Source organism: Brachyistius frenatus, unplaced genomic scaffold (assembly GCF_029030835.1).
Source record: "Brachyistius frenatus isolate BFR_SWC_R1_liver_20210118 unplaced genomic scaffold, ASM2903083v1 Contig_8, whole genome shotgun sequence".
Classification (NCBI taxonomy): domain Eukaryota; kingdom Metazoa; phylum Chordata; class Actinopteri; family Embiotocidae; genus Brachyistius; species Brachyistius frenatus.
Window position 1 is genome coordinate 7923184 of NW_027210607.1, and position 16656 is coordinate 7939839.

General features: G+C 39.0%; 1 protein-coding gene across 25 annotated transcripts in view; it reads right to left on the reverse strand.

Annotated features, from left to right (window-relative positions):
* LOC138616130 (neurexin-1a) overlaps positions 1-16656 on the reverse strand; it is a 245559-nt gene that overhangs the window by 33974 nt on the left and 194929 nt on the right. For 15 of the 25 annotated variants that reach the window (XM_069690225.1, XM_069690213.1, XM_069690210.1 and 12 more), the window contains 3 exons: positions 10102-10273; positions 3879-3968; positions 2125-2444 (listed from right to left, as the gene is read on the reverse strand). In XM_069690225.1, coding sequence (XP_069546326.1) covers positions 2125-2444; positions 3879-3968; positions 10102-10273 — 582 coding nt within the window. The remainder of the gene's footprint in view (positions 1-2124; positions 2445-3878; positions 3969-10101; positions 10274-16656) is intronic. The other 10 variants (XM_069690215.1, XM_069690220.1, XM_069690219.1 and 7 more) reach the window with 1 other exon arrangement.

Sequence of the window (16656 nt, forward strand, 5' to 3'; positions counted from 1 at the left end):
CTTGGTGGCAATTTACAACACTGCGTGGAGCTGGGATATAATTACAGTCTATTGTCTGATATTTCACCTGCATTATATGCTCTTGCAATGGTTCAGAAACCATGCTGAGTTTGAGAAAAAGCCATTCTGCTGGATCAATATTTATGATTGTATTATTTGTCAGCATCTGCAGATCCTTACACAAACTGCCGCGATGGTCGGGAGAGAGTGAGGGGACAGCCGGCACCATGGGGTTTTTACGGCTGCTAAGTTAGGAGCAAATTATATGTAGGACTTTGTCATTTCATAACATGAGCTGTGGGTTGAGCAGTCTGCTAAACTGAAAGAAAAACTTGACATTTTCTCTTTTCTTTGAATATAATGATCTTTTGAAGTTAAAAAGCTCTACATGAAAGCTTAAATCTGGCTTCGTAGATGTGTCAACATTGAAGGATTTTTTTTCATACCTTCATTTTAGATGACAGCACCAATAGGTCTAAATGGGTTTAAAGAAGATTGTTTATGGACAGTTAAACCAATCTGCAGCAGCATTACACCACGAAGAGTGATTTCTCTAAAATCCTTAAAATGGACCTGTATGTATTAACTGTTTTCTAAGTGAAACTGTAAAGACAGAAAGCTTACACAATCTGTCAAAAAGGAATAAAAAAATTAAATAATTTCAATTGTGTGTATGTTTTTCAGTGTGAAGTTAAACCCACCCCCTCCTTGAGATGCTATAATCTTCCTTTACCCAATCCGATTACTCCAAAATGAGTCAAATCCAAAATTATTTTAAACTATATTTGTAAAAGCTGATTAAGCCCTGATTAAAGGGTCATTTCAGTCTTCGACTCTGCTTAATTTAAGATACTATGTATGTTTTCCCTGCAGCTAATTTACAAAATATTTGAAATTCTGACACACATTTTAACTTCCCATGTGTGCTCCCTATGTGGAACTATAATGTGTGCAGCATTTTCATGGTTTTACACAATTACATCTCACTCACTTTGTCTAATGTCTAACTTCAGGGTTTCATGTAGTGTAAAATGCTCATTAAAAAAAAAAAAAAAAAAAGGTTCAGTCAGAGTTAATTAAGTTAAGCTATCACAGAGCAGCTTTGGCTCCAGAACAATTAAAGCACATGTTTCTTTGTTATCAGACACGTCTCTTTTTAATTGTTTGTGCAGCCTGAACATTTCCTGCGGGTGTGCCATGATGCTTCTAGTTTAGTTTTGTACCAACAACATATGAAGGCTATATTGTGACTGCTCTCTGTTTCTGTCTGTGCTGTGGGGGGGAAAACAGCCACAGTCCACTGAAACTATTCTTCTTAGTGACCTAAATGAGTCAATAGCATCTTCTGTTAGGAGCGCAGATATTCCTAGATCATTTGTTCAAGCTAATTTCCGCAGCTATGATTCCGGTGAACAAAAGCACAAGTTCTGAAATTCAAAAAAAATGCAAATAAAAACCAAGACACAAATACTATTCTAAATGGTAGTCTTTTTCACTGAAAACTCAAGGCTGCTGATGTATTGTAGGAGATTTAATAGAAAAAGTATTCTGTTCTTGGCAAGAATAGTGTGAATGCCAATTCATTGGAAAGGCCACACATTTTGTGTTGCATTGTTTAGGCACACATTGTGACATTTGAGAAGTAATATGCTCCTGCAGATGCTGCACCAGTCATGCAGGACAGATAAAAATGATGGAGGACCTCTATGATGGTTATCGCTCTAACACACACACACACACACACACACACACACACACACACACACACACACACACACACACACACACACACACACACACACACACCTCATGGTGCCATATCTGATTGCAAACGGGAGAAACGCTCCACGGTGCTGCCTGCGGTGCGGCTCCCAATTGTGGGACAAAGGACTGATTTCCCTTCAGTTTTTAAGGCCGGAAGACTCAAAGAGAAGAAAGACGTCACATAACAAAGCAATGCATGTATTCTGCATATAAAAATATAACGAATAAATGCATTAGATTAATCCAGGATGTGCTTAACTTCATGCTGTGCCTTGCAAGCATTAAAATACGGATCAAGTCAAGACAATAATGACATGAATAAAAGTGTCTTTCACCAGAATGATTTAAAGATGATTTTACCTGCTGAGGCTCTCGTGGTGTCGTCTGCTTGACTCTCCTGCTGGACGCTGTGGTGGTGGTGATCTCCATGATGGATGTGGACGTCTCTGAACGATTGGCCGTGGTGCTCGACTGCGGCGTGATGGAGGAGGGCGACTCCCCCACAAGCCGCACACTGCCCTGGATTTTAATATTGGGATCCCCCTCGGCGGCCATGTTGAACACCTTCAAGCCATTATAGTAGAGGCCAGAGAGCTGGCCCTGAAAGGATTTAGTCCGATCTCGCTCCCAGCCTCCAATCTGTATAGTGGTTTGGCTGTTGAAGATTGTAAGCTGTCGCCCTGCGGAAAAACAACGTTACATATATACAAGAATTTTGAAGTGAGGACTCGGACACTTTTAGTGAACAGGAAATAAAAGGACAGAGAGACTGATTATTTGCCCAGTGGCTAATGAGACCAATAAATTACGGGTTGTAGAGGCAAACCCAGGTAATTTATTGCAGTTATAATGATGAGATGCTTATGAAAAGAAAAGCACACAAAATAAAAACAGAGGAATTAGAAAATCAATGCAGCTTTGCTAAAAGGGCAGACTAATTTAAAATAGCAAGAAAAAAGATGAAGAAGTAGAATTGTTATGATAATGCATTAGATTTAAGTACACTTGAAAAGATAACATAATCTTGAAACTACGCTAAATAAACAATTTGTTTGCAGGAAATTGCCTGAAAAATAAAACACATATATAAAATAGTTGTATACAAACAAACAAAAAAACATATTACATTGTGCATTACAATGTAATATGTTGCAACTTTCCTTCAAATTTCACTAGCATTTACAATACTGGTATACGGCAAGCATAAGAAAAGAAGAACTGGTAAAATGGCCACAGGCTGTGAGAATTGGACTCCTCTTGTGTGCAATCTCACAGGAAGCAGTGAGAAACCTGACTGTCACTATTCATCCTTTTAGCAAAAGCAACCAAGGAAAGGAAACTTAGAACAGATATGGTGGGCACATGAATAACAAAACAAAAAAAAGTATTAAAACAAAGAAAGAAAATGTTTTATGACAGCATTTTCATAATGCAAGACAGAAAAAACACACATTGACAACCAAACATAAAAATGATAGGGCTAATTTCACATTTTAAGTGAAAAATATGACTTTAGTTATTGAACTATAAAAAACAAAGCATGCACTCAGTTTGTTTTATATTACAGTTCCTCGATCTAAAGCCCTATACATATTTACAATGTCTGTTAAAGGGACTCAAAATTCTGATGCCAATTCATATTGCACACTATTTATCACTGCTATCAGTTTAAACGGAATAGATCAAATTACACTAAGTAATGCACTGTACTGTATAAGTACTGTATATGTTTCAAAAGTGCTTCAAAATAACACTTAACAACTAATGAATGAATAAACTGGAACTTTTAAATGTATCATTTATATGTTTACAGCAAAATGCTACAGTAATTTATAGACATTTTAACAATGTTACTTCATTAAGTGGATTTATGTTCATATTTACAGTCCCTTTAACCGTAAATTGACAGTAAACACGTATTAAATAATCTATAAAATAAATGCATTATTATGAAAAGTATGAAACACTACAAACTAAATTTAACTGTTCAAATCCTTTTGATTTTAAAGTTTTACTGAACATTTATTTTTTTTTAGGTTTATTGTTTACAAAATACTGCTACAACTTTGTTATGATCAAATTATTTTATTTGAAATTTTAATCAGTGATTTTACCTTTGTCGAGTAGCCATTCGTCAACTACTCGACCAAGTCGGTATGGGATTCGCTGTCTAGCAATCGCCAGGCGTTCGTTATCAATGTTGCCTTTAAAGTTTAAAGAGACATTTCATTGGTTACAATCTGTAAGGTCAAAGGTTAAATATTCATACTTAATGCTGGAGCTATACAACTGCACAAGGTTTTTATATTTAAAACGTTTTGTATATTTAAAAAAACAATATTTTCTACAACATTATTTGAACAAACTTCAGTCATTTTATTCTATTTTAGCCAACAAATTAGGCCTATATTAATTGAAAATATGTGAACTAGCATGTAAATGTTTCATCTAAGTTAATAGAGCTATGTTATAAACCAACCAAAATCACAAATTTATACATTTCCATTACAAAATCTTTACCCAAATGTTTCCATCCCATTTGCCATTTCCCTCTATATATTTTTAACTGGCTTTTAAACTATTTATATAGACATTCTCACAAAGAACATCGTTTAGATTTATTATTAAATCAACCTTTTATGGTTTAAAGGATAAAACAATTAAACTTTAACGTATTACAAATGCCCACCCCATTTATAAATAGCCTAATTGACAAGATATAATGAGCTATTTGCCATATAACAAGTAACATAGTATAAATTCAGAGCATCTAGTCAGAGAAAAGTTAGAAGACAATGTCAAAGTACATACACTGTAAAATCTTTGATAAAACAGCTTTGACAAAAGCTACGAATCATAAAGAAGTAAAAGTCCCAGGCAAAATGTAGCACAGTGTACTGTATGTCTCGATGATGTCAGTCGATAGAAAAGTGGTTTCCGGGAAAATAAGACGAATAAGTGACAGGAGAGAGGAAGAGCAGCTACAGAAAAGCTTAACTCTGACGTTAGAGGGGTACTTTGGCATTAATGAGGGCAAACTCTGCATCACCCTTTTGTCAAGGCCCATAACCTCTCCAGAACAGAAGACTTTCAGCAAAGTGGCACTGTCTCTGAGAGCTTTTCCCCCCGGTATTGTCTGCCAAGATTGAATTCAGTCAGCTCCATTCTTCCGGCAGATTGACAATGTTTGTCCCATCAACTATATTAATTCTGTTCTGGCAGACAAAAGATCCGGTCGCTAACAACAGTGATTCGGTGGAGAATAGTTTCCAAGAGCAGAAGATCGCAAAGACTCAAAGAAAGGGAGGTAACCTTGTAACAGATGCACAGTTGGTCTGATGAAAGGTCTTAGAGGGAAGAAGACGCATAAAAAGACATTTTTTAATCGCATCAGCTTGAATTACTGTAGAGGATCAGCTACACAGAAAAGGGTTTAAAGCTTGTCTATACAGCTCATGGAATTTGGCTGCAGTTGATTGTGCCAGGTTGGAGCACAAAGGCTTGTGAAGGAGATTTAGAGGAACACTTCTCCCTCAACATTAACGCAAAAAGATACATTCTGCATTACAACAAAGCCACACAGGAACACACTGGATATTGTTCGATTTGATTAACAGCCATCAGATTTCATACCGGACATTGGGGCTATATCCATCTATAATGGACACTTACCTAGAGTACCTATTGTTCATCTTTCTATACTCTTTATACGTGTCATGTCACTTTAAATGGGGCACCAAGTAGAATTTAAACCTGCACACGCGTGTCATTTTCAACTAAGCGTATTCCAATTAAAAGTCAAACTCAACTACTAAAACTCCACTTCTTTAACTTTTTAAAAAGGCTTAATGAGTTCCTCAAGAAGCTGTGTGCTGCAGGAGTAAACAGTGGATTTGTTGGGGGAAAGTAGACACACAAACACAGCTGTGCTTCCTCACATTTTCGAACGTGATGAATTAATGAATAATCCTTGATTGATGCCGTAATGGAGCATTCATGGGCTTTGTTAATTCCCGTCACCTCCATTTGTCAGTCACGGGGTGTTAATTATGTCACCTCTCCGTTTCCTTCTACTGTGACATCTCATCTGAGGAGAGGTCAGCATCAGACCTGTTCTGGAGAACAGTTAGCCTACAGCTGTCGAGAGGACGGCGAGGACGCATGAGATAAGACTCAAAAATGAGAAACTTACTACCACGGCATTTTTTTTTTTTTTTTTTACACATTCATAACCAATTAATGTGAAATCCCTGATTTGTTTGCTTGCTTGCTTACCTTCTTGACAGTTACGTGTTTTTGATGTTCTGTACTTTTCATTTAAAAACTCAGCTTCTGTCTTCATTTCCATGCTGCGATAAAACTTTTGCAGCAAAGATGACAATTTCCTGATGAGTAAGGCAATAGAACTAAAAGAATAGGAGTGTCAGGTAGGACGGTGCACACAGCAAACGCACACACACACACACACACACACACACGCACGCACACACACACACACACACACACACACACACACACACACACACACACACACACACACACACACACACACACACACACACGCATCATACATGCTTATCCTCACGCGCAGCATGCCACTGTGCCAAAATCCTCTACTTCTGTGCAAAAACATGTTCCGTTTTCAAAGACAGTAGCGCTTTGTCTGTTTGGCACTGCACCTCGTGGCACGCTCAGTCTATCCTTACACTGAGGTTAATTAAGTGTGGATATAATCAAGGTCTGATCGTGTATTGATCCCCACTGGGGGACACCGCAGTGTTAAACAATGCTATCCCTTGGGCTTTGATGCAGCAGCAGAAGCCCATTCATCCTGCCTGCGAGCCGAGCCTGTGACTGCTGCTGAGTGGTGATTTGGGTTGGTATGGGACGGCCCGGCTTATCTCCTCCGCCAGACAGCCGCGATTCAGCTGAGCCATCCCAACCGACCCGGTTTGCTCTCACTCACTTGTTTTCTTTTTTGTTAATAAAGTGGTCAGATAAGGTGGGGCCCTTTATCTCATTACAAGCCCTAGGACACTCGCCACATTAAATGAACAAATATGCAAATGTTTCCTCTGTTTATGGAGCCGTGAGAATTAAACAGGAGGAACCTACACAAATCTCACGATTATTTTTATTATTCTGTTTCCCTTTTTTCCCAATGCTCTGGCAGTGGCATTGGCCATTGCGCTATTTCATAAGCCTACTCAGTGATGACTGCTCGCACAATAGGCTGAATCGGCTCATTGATAGAACAGAGGAAAAAACCGGGACAGATAGGATGGAGCTTTGATGGATAAAGCTAACTCTCCTCCCAGTGTATCCCACAAATCAGACTCCACACAGCAAGGTGGAAAAACAGGACAGAGGGTGAGATCGACGAGGGGGCAGGGGTGGACGGGTGGAGGTAAAAAGGACCGAAAAAGCTGAGGAGAGTGGAGTGAGAGACAGAGAGCTCTATAAGTGCACCACGCTCTGATAACAGTAAAAGAATAAGGCCAGGGACTTCTCCATTATCTTTGTGTAAAGCGTGCGTTCATTGGGTGCTCCGATAGGATACTGCACTGTACCCTGAGGGCTTGGCAGCACCATTGTGATGGTATTACTTCCATGGCCAAGACTCAGGAGAAGGGCCTGATTTTTTTGCTGCTGCCCAGCCTTTTGTGTGCAGCGTAGAATGAAAACGGGGGGAGAATAAAGGAAGGAGACCTAAACTACAACAAATAGCAGGCTAGTTATGAGTCTGCGTGTGCGCTTTGCATTTTAGATTCTAATAATTGTACTAAAGACTTTTAATGGCCTGTAAGTATGCAGCACAAGACGTTTTTAAATGAGATTACGAGGGCAGCCATAGAAGCTTCGGTGAGGCAATTATTTCCTTGCTTTAAGAATGATCGCGCCCTCCCATATAAACTCCTCCTCTCTGTCTTTCTCACTCTCCAGCCATCATTTTTATCTTTGCTGTCAACTCTTATTATAATCACTGTTGATCTGTGAGTGGCCTAAGAGTGGCTGAGGGCTGCTATTATGAGTGTGTTAGCGGCATACATGGATACTAATCAAACTACTGGCGAGCTGAGAGAATAATGGCTTTGTGTGCTGGGGGTGAGCGGAGGAACGGCACAGTAATTGTGATTAGATGTAATTAGTCTGCAACGAGCCTAATAAGGTAGCTGGACTTGGCATTGTCACTGATGCATGATTAGTGGGGATGAGATTGGTCACTTTTCCCTACAGCATTTAGAACTCAGCACCTACCAGGAGAGGAATTATTCTTATATTATTTTTTTATTTTTTCAACATTACAATTACAATAGATTGACAAAATTTTCTTCCACTTACAATATTTCAACAACGGATATTATTGTGCTACGTTTTCCACGTTGGATATTAAATAGTCCAACAAATGATATATTTTAACAAGCAAATGTATTGCAGTAATCTGGGGTGGCAGTGTTTAACCAGATCTATACTATCTTACATATACGCCATCATCTTCAATGGTGCACATGCATGTATTACAACAACAACAAAGTTGTGTAGACCATCTTCATGTGCAGCACACCGGATGGATCATCAGGCGTTCGGGGGGGTCTAAGAGTGTATTTGTTATTTGAAGATTGAGACGGTAGCATGCAGGCATTTAACCCCGCTGTACATTCTGTCATGTCCACAACACGTCAGAAGCCATTAGTCTCCCTTTTCCACCTGCAGGCAGAGCAGTCAGGATTGAGTCCCAGTCATAAAGCCCTCTTTCGTTTGGATGAATGCACTGGTCATAGCTAAAAAGGTCAACACACATTATGCAAAAGGCAGCGACAGGTTCAATTTGTCTCCTGTTTGTTCTGTTGCCCACTCATTTTATGCACGCTCACAATCGAAGGAATGTTTCTGATTTGGTGCTGCAGCTTTTTACTCTCTTGGAATAAGTGCTACAGTCGTTACCACGGCAATGCTGGTGTTTCCAACCGTCCTTTTCACACTCCTTTAATCCTCTGTAGCTTTTGTCAAAGCCTTTAAGCAGTTAAAAATGTGAACAATTTCAACAACACAAGCAGGAGCATTTAAATTCAAACATTTTTGCATACTGACATTCTACAGAAACAATACCAGTGTTGCTGAGTTACTGTCCATTTCTAATACATTACCACCACAAAGATATGACGCAGAGATCGTATTTCCCTAAAACGTTCAAAAATGTTAACCAACATCACACCACTCCAAAATAAAATACCACTTCAACCATCACAGTCCTATAATGTATAAACTACCGTATATATTATTATTTTCCAGTTACTAAATACTCATTACGCAGGGCACTAATTATTGAATTCATCTTTTACTGTCATTTAAACTATGTTTATACAGAGTGCTACACAAATACAATAATGAATAACACTAATGACGAAGAAAATTGTTCCAGCTTTATTTTTGTGTATGAGTGATCGTGGTGTATATTGTGAAAATGATTAATACCAAGGTGAATTGTTATGGTTAAACTCGATGCTGTAATCTATCTATGTATCTATCTATGTATGTATGTATGTATGTATGTATGTATGTATGTATGTATGTATGTATGTATGTATGTATGTATGTATGTATGTATCTATCTATCTATCTATCTATCTATCTATCTATCTATCTATCTATCTATCTATCTATCTATCTATCTATCTATCTATCTATCTATCTATCTATCTATCTATCTATCTATCTATCTATCTATCTATCTATCTATCTATCTATCTATCTATCTATCTATCTATCTATCATTTCAGGCTGAGTGAGCAGAAGATTTACTTTGACTGACTTATTACAGGTTTGTCTCCCCCATTGCCTTGATTCAATCAATCTACTGTATCGGCAGAGAAATAAATTTTGAAATGGCACACAATTACTTGCCTCAATAAAAGTGGTAATTTGTCTGTAAATAGTCTATTGATTTGGCTTTCTGTGAACACACACTGTAGGTGGATTATTTATGTATATGGGGAGTTTAATGCAGAAATATAGACAGAGTGGGTGGTTGCCCTTTTAGAGAGTATATATTTTAGACTACCTATTTGCAATAGACCTAGGATGTTTAACCGCATTACATTCACCGACTATTGTAAAGCAAAGATCAAAGATTCAGGGGAGAAAAAAAATATCTCAACAACACTGGTATTATTCTCTACAGCTGCTGGAAACCGAAACATAAAAATAAATTAAATCACATGCCAAGTCAATATAAAAACATCCTAACAGGTAAGGCTTTAATAGTTGGCTTGATCAAATCTCAATCATTTCATTGCCTGTAGCAGATGTATGTAAAAGGCAAAGTGGCTGACTCACCTGTGGGGTAGCGCTCAATGACTGGCAGGTCATCCACCTGCAGAGTGGCATTACCCCCACTCCTCGTAAACTTCACTATATGGTACTTTCCGTCATTTACAAACTTTGACGTCTCCTCAATATTAATGTCATCTGTTCCGACATTGAATACAACGGCAATGTTTCCTTTTTCCTGAAAAGACAAGAATACAGAAAATATATGGTATAATTAAAAAAAGTTGTCAGCAAAATTATATACATGATATATATATATATATTTAACACTAGAAATCACTTCTACTGTATTACTGAGATAATATGGGGAAGGTGTTGCAATCTTCCTCTATATTAAGGTGAGGATTCACAAAACAAAACCACTTGTTTAGATCTTGCTTTTCAAAAAAGTGACACATAAACATATCCCTGAACGTTAATATTAATTTAATATATTGTCTTGGTTGAATATTGTTGTAAATGTGTAATTAGTGTACTATTACAACAAATGAAGGGCTCATAAACAAACACATTTTTTTACAGACACATTACTGTATGGTTCCCGTGTTGTTGGTTGAAGATTTATTTTAGTTTACAGTAACTCTGCCAAAGGCAATGGTGACTTAGTACAATAAAACTGCATCAATGACCTAATAGAAAAAAACATAATTGAATGATAAGTGTGGACTGCTGGCTTAATGAAAGGAACCATATGGTCACTGCTTTTAGGCCTGGAGCACATTTTGAACATATAGCTCTGGTCTGTTCAGAGGAGTGGCAACACCAGGGTTATCACTGTCATCGACCAGATTATGATATCATATACAGCAGCATTTTCTCTCCTTGAGGAATGACTCATAACTTGTGTTTGCCATTCAGATCCAACGTGTGATTTTACTCCGTGTGTGTATTTATTAAACTGCAAGACCTGCTGGGTTGACCATAAGGCAGATTACTGTATGGATTATTGTCTTGGCAGTCACATTAACGCAACATATGCGTGGTTCTTCAATGTGGAATTGCTGCTAGTTGGTTTGTGGTCTTCATAAAATCGTTTAACTGCACACATATGCACACTGGGCATCGTGTCCTTTGTGGTGTACATAACATCAGTTGAGTCAATGACTGTATAGAGATAATTGTTAAGAGTATCTCCTTGAATGTACTGCTTTGTGTATCATCTCTGGCCCTCAGTGTGATGCTGACATCTGGTTCTTTAAAGTACTATGAACATATAAAAAATGTTTGCATCAGCCATTCATCCATCACACAAACACACAATTCTCTGAGCCCTGGCTCAATAAGATATGTCTGATCTGAGCAAAGCAGAATACTTCTACCATTACGCGGGCAGCATAAAAACATAAGCACAGAAAAATAAAGCAAAAGTCTCAACCCAGTTTGAACCTGGCTCAGTCCCCACAGATCCACACGATGGGTATCTACTCTAATCAGCTTCTTTTTCTGTACATGATCGAAGACCCTGAATCCTACGGCTTAATCCAGCTAAAATGAGTGCGTATGTTGGCGCAGCCTCTCTCTCTCTGCTTATGAGCTGCAGTGAAAGGAGCATCTGGTTGGAGGCTCAAGCTACTGTAGAAGCGCAGCACTCTGCATGTCATTATCCAGTCAGCACAGCCAATACTACACTGCATCTCCATCTCCTTCTCCCTCTCTCTTACTCTCCCTTATGCACTCTTTTTCAAGCTCCCCACGAAACAAACACACACAGACACTCACACGCGCGCGCACGCACGCATGTACACACACACACACACACACACACACACACACACACACACACACACACACACACACACACACACACACACACACACACACACACACACACACACACACACACACACACACACACACACACACACACACAGAGACAGAGCCCAGTTCCCTGAAAGTGCAGAATGAGACGAGCATGTCTCAAGAGCCAGCAGCTAAAGTGCAATTAAAACCATTTGTAATGTGTCACACCACATTACCAAAACTAGGACAATTGTATGCTTTGCAATGTAATTTCAACAGATTAAATAATCTGATGCATTAAAGCTACAGTACTAACACAATTAAATGACTGCTCGCAGGCCTAAACAGCAATCAACGAAAACTGAAATGACGAGAGGATGAGCTGTAGACGCTTGTGTTGTGCTAGTTGTAATCTGTGTCATTTCCCCTCTTGAAACCCTTCAGCTGGAGCCAGACAGACAGCAGCTCCTCAGCAGGACTACAGAGACAGCAGCCGAGACCACGAGCATCTGCCCTCATCAGACCTCACACAAAAGCCTATCACACAGTTTTCTGTATTTTAAAGTCAAATGTGCAGTAAAAAAGTTTACATAAATATAGCATCTGCGGTTTCAAAAGGCAACTTTCTTTCAAGGTCTAGCACACACTAAAAAGATTATTTCAGAACTTTTTAGTGCCATTGCTCTTGAAAAAAAGAAGAGACAGGGAAGAAAAAAAAAACGTCTTAGTGGAGAGACCAACCCAATTAAAATCCCGCTTTTAATAGCCTCCTTCAATTGACTTTTAATGTTCCCCATGGTCTTGTTAATAAATTTACTGCATTTAGTCACAAACTGCCAACATGAATTTCCATAGCATAAAAAAAGACCTTGTTCACAGTCTTGAAAGAGATGAAGAGGTAGATAAAAAAGGGTAAAGAGAAAGAGAGAAAAAGAACAGATACCAAACCAGAATATTTAGGGAGTCAGTTCTCAGATGAGAGATAAGAGCTAAATCTTTTCTTTTCTGTCTGTTTTTGAGCCCATGTTTTCCCATTTCAATGTAGATTAACTTTGACCATTATTGCCGCCGCCCTCTGAGCAGGGCTGGCATTTGCTTTAAAATGCCAATATTAGAATCCAATACATTTCAGCATTTCCTGAAATTCAATCAACTTAGACAAGTAGTTTCTCAGTTAGTTCTGCACTGAGAGGAGCCTAATCCGGGAGCTCTAATAGGGCGCAGGCTTATGTCAGGCAGTGATTGATAGCTGCTTACATAAACCCAGCCCATTACACCCAGTACAATTTTAAGGCTTCTCACTTGGTAAGTGTTGCTCCCCACAGGGCTGCCCCCCCTGGGAACACACTGTACGGTGCACACATACCGCACCCGAAGAACTCAGCCCTGCCTGACACTCTGCACGCTGCCTTGATTAATTGCTCATCAAGCTGCAATACAGTTTAATTAACTGATGAAGTTGATCCACCATTCTCCTCTAATCTGCTCCCTTTTTTTTTATGCTTCTCATCCTTGCAGCTGGAGGGTGGAGAAGCTGCAGCAATACTCAGGGTGTCAGTTTCTCGTTAAAACTCCCCATCTGCGCTCATTATACAACCGTAGAGATACTTGTTTTACTAGCTATAAAGCTGCAAAACAGCCTCTGCAGACTAAGTGTGAGTAGGATCATTTCTTTTCTCCCGATCATGTCAACAAAACCATGTTTGAACAAATATGTGTTAAATGTTTCAAGTCATTCAATAAAATGAGCTTCATGAGAGCTTAGATTAAATTTAGTAAAAACTCTTTATAACAGTGTTCCCATGAATAATAAATGAATGACTAAATAAATAAATAACACTTTTTGTGTTAATATTTTTCGTTATGAGGATACAGTATGTTGTTAACAATCTGACTGCGGCTCAATCAAGCCCAGCACAAAACAGAAGCACAGCGAGTCGGAGCGATCCTCTGTCGTTCGCAACGGTTTATTGGAGCGAGCTTATTTCCCCCAGCCCACGTAAACATGACGAGAAAAAGGAAGCAAGTGAGAAGTGGTATTTGAGATGGTGTCGGGCCTCTTCTCCAATCTCTGCAAAAATGAACACCATGGTGTAGGTTGTCCTAATGTTTTGCTTGTTTATGAGTCATTCATGTTGACAACCATTGTGCACCCGTCACATTTCATATCTCACCAGTCTGACGCCACGGGACTGCAACACATCTCCCTCCATTGCACAGGTCTGTGAGGGGTCTGTTGGCAGGTGGGAAAGCACCTCCGTCATCCCTTGTGTTACGTGCGTGTGTGTGTTTGTATGTTGAGGTGATATTACGCGCTCACTGTAGAAGCTAAATGTCTTAATGCAGCAAGGGCAAGCAGACTGTACTGTTCACCTTATCTTTTAATTACCTCTGGCAGTCTTCTGCTTCTCCTTTTTTTTTTAAGCAAAGCTTGTTTAACAATAATAATAATAATAGAACTAATGAAATCATGAGAAGAAAGGGAATTTGTTTGACAGCATGCGGTCCGTTTTCTGTACATTTGGCAGGAATTCATTTATAAACCTGAAATTGTAGGTACACAAACATGTGTAATCACAGGCACATTGTTTGTGTTACTTCAAAATAAAAGAGAAGGCTGTTTAAGAAGCCATGAGGTTGCAGAAAATGAAACTTTAGTCTCATAGAAGCACCGTGTGATACATTAACTTCTTAATATCTCAAACTATGTAATGATGTTATGGACTGTGGCAAACCAATTGTCTCTATAGATTTGAAACTAAGTGGCACCTGCATATTCAATTTTAGTAGAAAAAAATAAGAGCTCAAACTTCAACTACTATTAACATACTTATGATATAAGACTAATCACATATTTAGCACCAGAGATATGTAGAGTAATGTGTAGCTTTTGGAAGAATAGTTAGCATCGACATGATTTCAGTCTGATATGTGGTGACTGTGATGGTGAAGAACATATGACTGACAGTCAGCCAACATATTATCATCTCTAAATGGCAACAATGTAAGCAACTTTAAGTCTCATCATATTGCTCTTTTTGTAGATATAGGTGAGGAACAAACCCATAAAACTGCAGACACAGCACGTGATAACATGGTAAAAGGATGTACAAATATGTGCTGCATACTGTAAACTTTTCAACATTGATATTTATATCTTCATTATTCATTAAAACATTTGTCCAATGCTGGCCGAGATATTCGACCTCAGAGTTTGCTTTAAGAGCTTCTCACCTAAAACAGAGTTCATTATATTGATTTCCTGTCCTCCACACATCTCATTATCATCGCACTACTCTTTAGTTTTGATGTCATCAAAACACGGGCATACATTAAATTATTCATAAGGATATTCCTTAAAGCACGACCCTGTTCTATTAAGATTTAACTGCACTGTAGACATACGAGTAACAGAAAGGAGATACTGTGTAGCGCCCTGCTAACTCCATAACTAATGAAAAGAGTCAGCGCTCCATCTAGTCTGCATGGTCTCGCAGGCATACCAATTTACAGTAGATATTTATAACTGCACTGCTTCTATAAATGCGGCGGGGGTGAGAATATATATCCTACTTATTGTCTTTATTAACCGTTGATACGCTTCCTAAGAGCTTAGAGACTGAAGTGTATGTCGACCGCTGCTATATGTTCCAAAACATGACACAAAGTCGTTCAGCAGGGTTCCCTTCCCCCTCCATTTCACCGCCGCAGCCGCCTTCAAGCGTTTCCAGTGTGGTGAGGTATAAGTGCATTTGCTGGGAGCTCTGCTTATTTCGAAATCAAGTCCGCCAGCTAAAGTGCCTAATTATCTGTGAAGTTGGCTTGAAATTGTTTCCATTGCTAGGAGACTCTATCAAGTGGCTTTCTGTGGGCGAGCTTCATCAAAACCCAAGTTAATAAATCATCAAGCCAGCCGCGGCAGCTGTTTGAAGAAGGAATGCTAAGAGAATAACAGGATACATAAGCCTTTTGTACCATCATAAGGGACATGCTACGAAAACATTCATTTATGTCTCTTTATAACGCAGAAGCACATTCTTTGGAAGATGGACCAAGACAACTTTTTACACTAAAAATATGTATGTTTTTTTCCTTATTAAAGGAGCAGTTTAAAAGTTGACATTAAGATGGAAGTGGCAGGACTGTCAGTAATACAAGCTGGCCAGTGGCGCTTTTCAAAAGGCACTGCTTGTCTCTTCCAGAAATGACATTTGCTGTCTGTCTCTACTCTTTCTGTACGCCTGTGACACATTCCATCAAGGGAGGTCAACAGATATATGAAATTGTGTTCGCTTTCACTCAAAGAAATCAATTCAGGTTTCAGGTGATTCTCCTGTCTGTCCACTCGTGACAGCTGGCGCGCAGTCGAGGTGAGTCGACCTTCATCTCCGTCCTCTCCTTCAGGACTTCCTGCGTCCCCCCTGAGCCGGGTCAGAGTCCAGCTCACTTCATCTGCACAATTCATACCGCATGGCTTTCAGGCTAAACAAGATCTGATATAATCAAGTGTGCATTTGGGGAAAATGCACACTGAATTCTGAGTCAGAAATAAAAAAAAAAAAGCTCAGGTAGAGAGATGTGTGTGAAGGCAGGGAACATATGCAATGACTGACCCTTAATCCACACAGCAACACTTCCAGACACTGAACATGATAAATTACATTTTGTTGTGTTCAGGTGATCCCAACGAAAACAACAGAATATATTCTATTTACCTGTAATGCTGTCTCAAAGTCAGATTTGTGGATTGTCTAAGCTTTGCTCCTTTGGAGAAAGTGTTGTTATTCTGAAGGTTTTCACTGTTCTCTCGTAATAATGAAG